Source organism: Apteryx mantelli, chromosome 9, assembly GCF_036417845.1.
Source record: "Apteryx mantelli isolate bAptMan1 chromosome 9, bAptMan1.hap1, whole genome shotgun sequence".
Taxonomy (NCBI): Eukaryota; Metazoa; Chordata; class Aves; order Apterygiformes; family Apterygidae; genus Apteryx; species Apteryx mantelli.
Genome location: NC_089986.1, coordinates 26,413,321 through 26,422,868, shown reverse-complemented (window position 1 = coordinate 26,422,868; position 9,548 = coordinate 26,413,321). Strand labels below are relative to the sequence as shown.

Here is a 9,548-nt window from a genome sequence, read left to right as displayed (position 1 = left end):
TCAGCATCACTCAAGGGAAAATAAATGCTTAAGATAACTGTGTTTAAGGCCTTCCACCACTTTTCTGTTTCTGTTGCTTTCCCCTGTTTATTGGCCCCTTTCCCCTGCCCCTTCAGTAGTAATTTTCTCAATGATTTTAATGAGCCGGCATCTCATTTTGGGGTGTAAGGTCTTTTATTTATTAGTGACATATAATGTGGTTGTGATTTTTTTTTTTTTTTCCGTCATAAGCCTCTTTTTTAAAATAACATTGTGTGATGATGTTTTAAAGAGAATTAAGTCCTTTGCTCAGCAGACTGCTTTCGCATCTTTAAATCATCTTCGTATCTCTGCAGCTGAGCCCAAAATCCTGGGTTGGGTTCTGCTTCTGGTCTGGCAGCCTTCACAGTCTGGAGAAAAAGGAGAGACATTGCAGTAACAGTGCAGGGAATCAGGCAAACTGATTTCTTCCTCTCAGTCTTTTGAGAAGATTTACTTCTTTGGTTTTGGTTGTGCTATGGAATAATGAAGCGATATTTTGGTGAGGTGACCTCACTCTGTGCGTGCTGAAACCACCTGGCTTTATTCCATGCTGCAGGATGGGCAGGACGTGAGAAAGGGCTGTTGAGCGGGCTGGAAACACGAGCGTCCCTCGCAAAGCATGGCAAGAGCCTCTCCTCGCTAAGGGAAAGGGACGCCTGCTCCTGAACCTTAAAGCCTATGTCTAGCGGGACACAAAAACAGGTACCTAAATTAGGGACTTTAATCATATACCTACTAGATGGATGAAGACTCCAAGGCCTTAGAGAATAAGTCATATACCTATACTTACTTTTACACACACACACACACACACACACACACACACACACACACACGGTTACTGTTTGTAGCTAGCCTTAAATTATTCAGTAGGCATCCTAGATGATGGCTCTTTGCTGTGTTGAGCTGTTACATAGATGATATGTCTATGACAGCTTTAAGAGCAAATCCTGCAAAACAGCTTCTGCAAATAGCTTGTTTTTTTTTTCACTAACTTGCTTCATGTCACTGACTTTAACTTCACTTGTCATGAATAAGCAAATGATAGTGGGAAGGTTCACACAAATAGCCAACTCTGCCTGCATATTTTGCTACCAGTGCTTAAAGCCTATTTGCATTTGTGATTATATTTGTGCAAGAAACCTAGTTTTGAATGCATATTTGTCCAAGTAGGGGGTGGTGGTGGTGGAAAAGTTTACAACAGCATTTTATTCAAATAGCAAATAGCTAAATATCTGCTCATAAACAGGCAAGAGCACCAACCCAACGCTATGAGATGGCACGACTCGTAGTAAGCATTGCATTTCTTACCCAAAAGACGTCTAAACGTAAATTTGGGCACGGGTACAATACCGCAAAGGCCTCCTGGAGCGCGAGGTTTCGGTGCCGCATGAGATAGGCGGTGCAGACGGCGGCCGAGCGGCTGCGGCCGTTCTTGCAGTACACCAGGCACGTCCCGCCGCTCGTCACCGCTTCCTCGATGGCGTCGCCGCACCGGTCGAAGTACCGGTACAGGTCTTCGGCGGGATCGTCGAAAACGGGCACGCGCATGCAGCGGGCGCGCGGCAGGCCCGGGAAGGGCTGCCGCCTGGACACGTTGATGCAGAGGGTGACTCGCCGGCGCGCCAGCAGCGCTGGGTCGCGGGCGGCCTGCGCCGAGCCCAGCAGCAGCCCGGCCGCCACGGGCCACGGCGGGGCCATGGCCGAGCGGGGGCACGCGGGGCGAGGCGAGGCGAGGGCCGCCAGCTGCCTGCCGCTCCCGGGCCGCTGCGCCCTGCGCTATATTTACTGCCGGGCTGCGGTGCGGGCGCAAGGAGGCAGGTCCTAGCGCCGGCGAGCGCCCGAGCGGGGGGCGCCGGGCACGAGACCGGCTCAGCGCCCGCAGGGCGGCCGCGAAGCGGTGAGCTTGGCACAGCCCCTCTTCTGATAGCGGCTTGGTGCAAAAAGATAAGAGAGCAATCGTGGGAAAAGAAAAAAGACTCCCGTATCATGGGCGCAGGAAAGCTGCTGCTGCGATCAGCACCGACGTAATGCTGAGTCGAGCTGAAGGGAAAGCCGGGGGGGGGGGGCGGATTATGCTGCAGTCTCCAAGCTTAGGGGTGTGTGTGTGTGTGTGTGTGTGTGTGTGTGTGTGTGTGTGTGTACGTGTCGGTGTCGCTGCACACCCGCAGTGAGCCGCCCCCGCTCCCTCCACCGGGCCCCTTGAAAAAGAAAAGTTTGTGGCAGCACTTTACGACACCCTGATTATCGTGTGTGCATGAGGCATATTGTGAAAATATGATAAAAACAGCATAGTTTCATCAGGCCGACTTCTCTCTTTGAGAGAGTAAGTTATTTACCAGGAAAGATCGCTACGGCAGCTACGCTTTTTCTGGCGGTCCGTAAACCGCCGGCGCGGCGCGGTGCAGCGCGGCGCGGTGCCGCGGGAGAGACGAGCTGCGCCCGGCGCTGCGGGGCCGAGGACGCCCGCGCGGGACGAGCCGCAGCCGGGCTGCGCGGGAAGGGGAACCCCGCGGGCAAACAAACACTCTCCTTGCTGGCTGGACACAAAAAGGGTATTTGTAGCAAATGAAAAAAAAAAAAGTAACTAATAAAGCAAGGCATTAGAAGAAGGCATTTCATGCAGAAGTGCGTGTGGCCTTTTGGGGCAGGCAAGAGGCCGCAAAGTGGAACAGCTGCTTACCGGGAAAAAGGCTGCTATAATTAACCACTTAAAGTCACTAATTAAAGTTAAGCCCACTAATTTAGGCTGGGCTGTGATATTACTGCTCCTCCAGCAGTAATAATGTGGCAAAAGCCCTAACTGATTTTATGAGGCAGCACGAAACCATTTATTTAAAAAGAAGCAATATGTAATGCCATAATAATAACTATCTCCAAGCCCTGTATTTTCTGTAAATGTTAACTCATAATAACATGTTATTAAACTCATCATTAGCTCCTAATACACTAACACCTCCCATTATAATTTTCAGCAGCAAATAATCCGCATCTCTTGCGGGGAGGACTGCAAATGACTGGAAAGGAAAAAAGGGGTGAGACCGAAAAACGGCACTTAATGACCCGAGCAGCAGCAGCAGGTGGCAGTTGCTCCATTGCACTCAGTGGAGGCTGAGGAAAAAAAAAATCAGATTTTTTTTTTTTCATGTACTTTCCATTTAGCAGTCACCGCCACTGATTAAGGTTTTCACCTTTGGAAACTTCTCCTTGGTTTTGATTTGACTGAGCAAGAGTCCTTGATTCTTCGTGCCGGAGAGAAACCGTACGACCACCCACGTAACTCGTCCCTGGGGGCTGGGCGACTGACAACGCAAGAAGTGTTGAACGTTGCCAGCATTTCCAAGCTCCAAGTGCCCATTTGATCCAGGCTCCACTGAGCCGCTCACCGTGCTCCAGCCACATCAGGAATACCGACCAACATCTTGACATGCCAAGGACGATGACGGGACCTTTGCCTGGCAGCTGGGTGACCGGAAAAGTCCCCGGGCCCCTCTCCGCCCCCGCAGACAGCGTCTGTCTCGCAGGGTGCCCCCACGCTCGGATGGCTCCAGGACCTGCGAGAGCCCCAAGAGAAACGGCCGTCGTGGGGTCTGCAGACCCACCATAAAACGCGTTGCCTCGTTCCTGTGACAGGGCCGTCCAGGCGAGTGACACCCCCCACCTGCGGCACCTTCTCCTTCCTTTTCTTCTCCAGCCCCTTCGTGAGCTCCTCGTCCTGCCAGACCTGGAGCCCGGGCAGGCCTGGGAGGCGATGGGCACTCTGCTCGCCCCGTCCACGCAGCGGGGCAGCAGCCCCACGCAGCTGCAAGGCGAAGCGAGGCTTTAGTCGGCTGCCCTACGAGGAGCGCTCCCCCCCATCCGTGAGACTGCGGGCGTCCGCAAGGCTCCTGGCCAGGCGGGACTCAGGCCGCTGCACAGTCTGATCGTCGTCCCCCACGCGGCCTTTCTCACGTAGCTTTCCCATTGCTCTGGGAAGCCGACAGCCACACACCTAACGTGGAAGATGTCTGACTGTAGTTGCCTTGATGAAGGTCCTCTCATCAAGGAAAGGCTGATGAGCCTGCCCAGAAGGTTGTCCCTTCCCACCTCCCTGCAGTGCATCAGCTCTGAGGGTGGAGGGGGCACGAGGACAAGGCCGGTCACCGTTACGGGGAGGGTAATCGCAAGCTAAGCGCCTTAGATGCCATGTCTTGGCTATGCAGACATTTCACTCCTCTGGAAGAAGCTGGTTGAACTGCTGGGCTGAAAGTCTCATCCCCTTGCTGGAAACGGTCTGATGCCTCAGTCTCAATCTTGCTGGGGCTGCTCTGGGGGTTTCTGTTCTTGGTGCTGCTCCTGCAGAGGTGTGGTGCAAACCTCGGGTGCCGCCAGCCCCAGCTGTGGCTTGTCCTGGTGCTTACAGCTGGCCCAAAGGTCACTGCTCGGCCAGGGCTGCGCCATCTCACCAGGGGTTTCACTTGGTTTTATGTTTCAATGGCCCCATGCAGACCCTGCTGCTGATGGCATGGGTCAGCCTGGGCCTGCCACCTGCCCCACTTTCATCTGCCTTCAGGGTGAACAGGATTGTCCTCACAGCCAGCGTAAATCTCTCGTTTCAATTTCTGCCATCGTCCCTCGTCCTCCTGCCATGCACCGCTGTAAAGAGCCTGGCTCCATCTCCTTGGTGACCTCCTTGTAGGTACATGAGCGCCCTTAGGGTCCCCCTGAAGCTCCTCGTCTCTGGGAAGCCGAAGCTGGTCTTCGCTTGCATTGGCCATACATCTTTCTCAATTTCTGAGGAGTTAATTTGCACATGTATGTTCATCATCTTAGCAAACCAATAAAAATGTTTTAATACACAAACAGCTCTAAGTGGCCATCATTTAAAATCATAATTAGACACAGAGGAGGCAAAGGAGGTCTGCAAACAACTTTTTCCTAGAAGACCAACGTTTCTACACTTGTCTGTATTGATATGAATTTGTGCATGTGTGTATAAATAGCTGCAACTGCAGGACATTACACTAAAGAAATACCTACCGACTCAAGGGCATCACTCAATTTATTAAATTTAAGTGATACTTGCTTCCAGGCAGATGCACTTTTACTAGTTTCCAGTTACCAAGTCTCTCTCGGAAACACTTCACTAGCTGCTTTTGACGAATTACCTTGACTCCTGCATTCCCCTGCTCCTGGAGAACGGCGGAGAGGCAAACACGACCCTGCTGCACCGTTTCAGTCTCCGGCACTCGCTCGAGACCGAGCAGCCACAGGGCTGTGATGGACCAGTGCTCTGCTTCGCTCGCGCTGAGCTCTGCCAGCAGCTGCACTGCTACAGGGTCACAGCAAATAATCAGCACGACACTTTACATTGACAAATACTAACACTGATTCCTCGTGATATTACATCGCGACTTTTTTGTGCATTTACATGAGAAAGAGAACGTTTAGAATACTTGCCTTGATGACTTAAAATTTGGCACATCTTGTTTCCACATACACCACATCCATCAAATCCTAGCAGTTGTTCGTCTAGATTACACAGGATCGACAGTAGGGCAAACTCATATTCCCAATATTCACACTATACCTTTACAAACCCTGTGTTTTAAAGCAAGATTTCCTTCTTCAGGACTATTGACCCGGCCTTTATCAATGCCTTAAAAAGGGGGGGGGGGGGGGGGAAGGAAAAAACCCTCCTGCAAACCCAACTTAAATGGAGAAGAAATAAAACTGCCCTGTAACTACAGATTTAAGTCTCCAGCCTTTTTATTTATACAAGGATTCAAAGAACATATTTCAACTTTAGATAAACAGTGCAAGAGAGTTACAAGTACCTTGGTAAGAGAAAGAAATAGATAACTGTCCAGCTATGCCAATAAGTGAAATAATTCTTATTCCTGCAGATAGAAATGCATCTGTTTAAAGCAAAGGTGGACTTTAGATATTTTGTTATACCATAGACCCTACCAAGCCCACCGGAAAACAACAGGCAGTTTGTCATTTGTAAATGATAAGTAGCTGCGCTCTCAAAGCCTTTAACAACCCTCACCCTTAGTCAGAAGATACGCATTATGGCACAAAAGAGCAGGCTGAAAGACAGAGACGCCTGGAAATCCACGATTCCTGGCTCCCCACGTTGCAGGGACGGCGTCTGTGTTCATATTCTTCACTAGAGCATGAACCCCCTCTGCATCCCTTGACAGAACAAGGCTTTTCCGACCCAAAACACCGCAAGTCACCGCCTCGGGAACTCCGAAGCAAAGGTTTCTCCCCCCTCCACCCCTGCTCCCCTTCAAAGCAACGAGCCCAAAGCCAGCAGCTCTCCCTGGCCGCGGGACGCAGCCCTCGACAAGGGACATCCGCAGCTCAGGGACGTTTGTCACCGTTCTGAGCGGGCACCGCGCGCCCCCGGCACAGCGGGGAGGAGCCCCTGGACGGCGTCGCCTCCGCGCCCCCCCCGCGGGATGCTGACGGCTTCGTGTGACCCCCAAGTTTTGCAGACCCCAGGAAGGCTGAAACAGTCGACCTCAGGACCCCGAGGGACACCAGAAGTGGGAGCATAAAGCCAGCAAAAAGGGGCAGATATTAGGAAGGGTTTCTTCTGCATAGCAACTGTTTCTTGAGGCTTTTCCGCATTAATGTGGGCTGTGAGGTTATATTATTGCAAAAGGACCAAAAATGTGGACTATTAGATGGTTAAAACATGAACTGGACCAACAATACATTCCTAGCTTTGCACTTAAGGTGTTCCTCTTTGTGCCCATAAGAAACTTGGAGTGTAACAGGCTGACAGCAAACTTTCACTGCATGGAAAAGGAAATGGCAAAGACTTCTGAATCTTCCTGTAAAGCAAAACATTGGCCTTGGTATTCATTCTTTTAAAACCCCAAAGTAACCCCCCCCCTTTCTTTTTGCAGAGGGTACAATGTTTTAATGCCCTGTCCTCTCTGGCGCTTGAATGTAAAGTTTCTGCAGGATCAGTTGTAGGGATTTATGCAACTGAAGGCTAATTTGTTATTGGCAATACTGTTTAAAAAAAAAAAGACAGTATTTGTTTAGACCAGTAAAAGTAATGTGGAACTTGACATATTTCTAGAAGTAAATAAGTCTGTCTACACCCATGAGTTGTGTGTCTCCGCCCCTGGGTTTTGATGGGTCTCGTAGCATCACCTGTCCCTTAGCCAACCGCCAGTGTCTTGGAAGGATTTTGTGGCTCCCATTTTTGAAACCCTACTAAATTAGATCAGTTTTAACCTTACTAGAAGGGGAGCACAAGTCAGAAAAGCTACACAGTTAGTCACCGTGACTTGAAACAACCAGTCAGTCAAACCTGGCCGACCCTCTCTGCCCGGCTGAGGAGCCGCCGCCTTCGCTGCCCGGCCCCAGCACGAAGCGGGGCAGGAGACAACCTCCCTCCTCGTCCTCCTGCATGGCCTGCCTCAGGTTCTCTTCTTCCCTTAGATTGCACATTCTAGAAACTGCTAATGTGAAAAACTGGGGGTTTCGTTCCTTTCTTAGCACACAACCGACCCCCGACCCCCGACCCCACCATGCTTGCTCAGCACGGAGCCGCGTCTCCTCCTCCGGCAGGACACAGGAGATGCTCCAACATCTGCTGCGCTCCTGAAGATGAGCTCCTGCCCTCCCTCTCCCTGGTACAAGCACATTTGAAGCTCAACCACCCCCCCGTAAGAACAAAGCCCAACCTTTGGGCATGCGACTGCCCAAATGGTCACGGAGACTGTCCTGCACCTACAACCCCGGCTAAACCTACGGCTCCAGCCGACGCCTGCTGCATCCGCAAGCTGAACGAGCCTCTGGAAACCCCTAAGCACACAGCTCTACCAGCACAGACACCCCTACAGGTACCCGAGGATATTTATACCTTTCACTGACCACTCCCCAACTCCAAACCTGGTGCTAAGTCCCCCCGCCGGCCCTCGCCCTGCGCTGAAACGGGGCTGCGGGCTGGGCATCCAGCCCGCCCCCTCGCCCCGTCCCTGCCGCAGTGAGGAGAAGTGTGCAGGAGGATGGGGAAGGAGTCAGGGAAAGCAGGAATTCACTTAAAAAACAATGATGCAACAAGACGAACAGACACTGAAAGAAAAATACCCCAAATACCCCCCCCTCCCCTTAGGTGCTACCTGTGGGTCCATCTTCTGGGCACAGACACTGTCGAGGGCTATGAACCACCAGCCCCTCTCTGCCCGCGGCACGGCAGCTGCTCGGGGTTCGCGCCCGCACGCGCCTGGTGTGAGACCTCACAACCGGCCGCAATGCTCCAAAGTCCCTGGTCTTTCTTACTACCAAAAATAGGGATTCACATCCGCAGTTGGGGCCAGAGGAGGAAGAGGCAGCACAACTGTCTGTCAAGTGAAGCGTCCTACTGTGCGTGTTTTCGTCTCTCAGTTACCTACCACGGTACTGCACTGCAGGTAGAAATTGGACCATTATTACTTGGGTTAAAAAAATGGCCTTGCAACTAGCATGCAAAGAAAAAATACCCCAAACCCCACCCCTAACACTCATTCCCAGTCACTTAGATGTAGGAGACCTACATTTAACATTGTCATCAGCTACGAGCTCTAGTCAAGAAATCCACTTGTGACCTTTCCAAAGAAAAAGGGAGTTCTGCATTTTTGGGTCCAACAGCCACTGCCAAACTGTTTCGGTTCAACCCACCAAATCTGCTCACACCCCTACTACATACAGAGATGGAAGCGAAGGAGCATCTCTGCCTGCTTAAGAAACACAGAGGAACCCCCCAAAGAGCCCCTGACTGCAGCACTTGAGAAGCGCCGACGATCACGGTCTCTCCATTCGGCGAAGCGGCGTTTCCAGCCCCGCCGCGCTTTAGACAGCAACACGTTAAGGAGCGCTCCGGCCAACGGCTGTGGGACAGGATCGGGGAACTGCATACCCCGCTGCAGGCAGCAAAACGGCTGCCGCCGAGGGGCCGCCGGGTGGCCCCAGGAGGCCTCTCTGCAAAGGCTCGGTTCAGCCCCCACAGCCCCTTCGTGGCAATAACAAAACTAAAACAACGAGGTACGGAAAGAAGGGCCCAGCACTGGGGAAGAGACCAAGAAAGAAGAAAACAGCTCGAGCACTGCCAGGAATAGCAAACAACTGAAACCTTTTTCTCCTCCCTCATTTCTTTTTTCTTTTCTTTTTTTTCTTTTTTTTGCCAAGGTGAATTAAATATGTCCTTTTTGTCGGTCGGTCGGGTGGTTGGTTTTGGCAAAGTGAAGCCCTCGGCCGCAGTCTCTTTCCCGGCTGTGCTAGCGAGTTACCGCCACAAGTGCTGCGCGGCGATAAAAGCCACCGAAAGGAGGATGAGGAAGGCAGAAGGCAACGATCTGCTGCTGGCCCCACTGACGCCGTGTCCCGACTGCTTGGGAATGGCGTGCGTTTCTGGCTGCCTGGTGCTGGGGCTCTTAGAGAGTCTTTTGCCGCAGACGTCATCAGGACAGCCGTCACCGCTCCCGGAGCCGCTCATGTCGTCACCTGCGCAGAGACAGGCTGCGGGTGAGCCGGGCTGGCCTTCC

At 52.1% G+C, this 9,548-nt stretch overlaps 2 protein-coding genes across 2 annotated transcripts in view; both read right to left on the bottom strand.

Annotated features, from left to right (window-relative positions):
* Positions 1-165: 165 nt before the first annotated feature.
* Positions 166-1,727, bottom strand: DUSP28 (dual specificity phosphatase 28). Its single transcript, XM_067301967.1, has 2 exons — positions 1,375-1,727; positions 166-389 (listed from the first exon to the last, which is right to left on the bottom strand). Exons 1-2 carry the CDS (start codon positions 1,720-1,722, stop codon positions 276-278), a joined length of 462 nt encoding a protein of 153 aa, XP_067158068.1. The 5' UTR covers positions 1,723-1,727; the 3' UTR covers positions 166-275.
* Positions 1,728-5,751: 4,024 nt separating this feature from the next.
* The window catches only part of GPC1 (glypican 1), a 187,415-nt gene continuing 183,618 nt past the window's right edge, over positions 5,752-9,548 (bottom strand). The window contains exon 9 of the mRNA XM_067301966.1: positions 5,752-9,507. Coding sequence (XP_067158067.1) covers positions 9,290-9,507 — 218 coding nt within the window. The 3' untranslated portion in view covers positions 5,752-9,289. The remainder of the gene's footprint in view (positions 9,508-9,548) is intronic.

Coding starts and splice junctions, on each gene's coding strand:
- DUSP28 (XM_067301967.1), bottom strand. CDS start 1,722: ATGGCCCCGCCGTGGCCCGTGGCGGCCGGGCTGCTGCTGGGCTCGGCG. Junction 390..1,374: donor CGCTCCAGGAGGCCTTTGCG/GTATTGTACCCG, acceptor CTTTTTCTCCAG/ACTGTGAAGGCTGCCAGACC.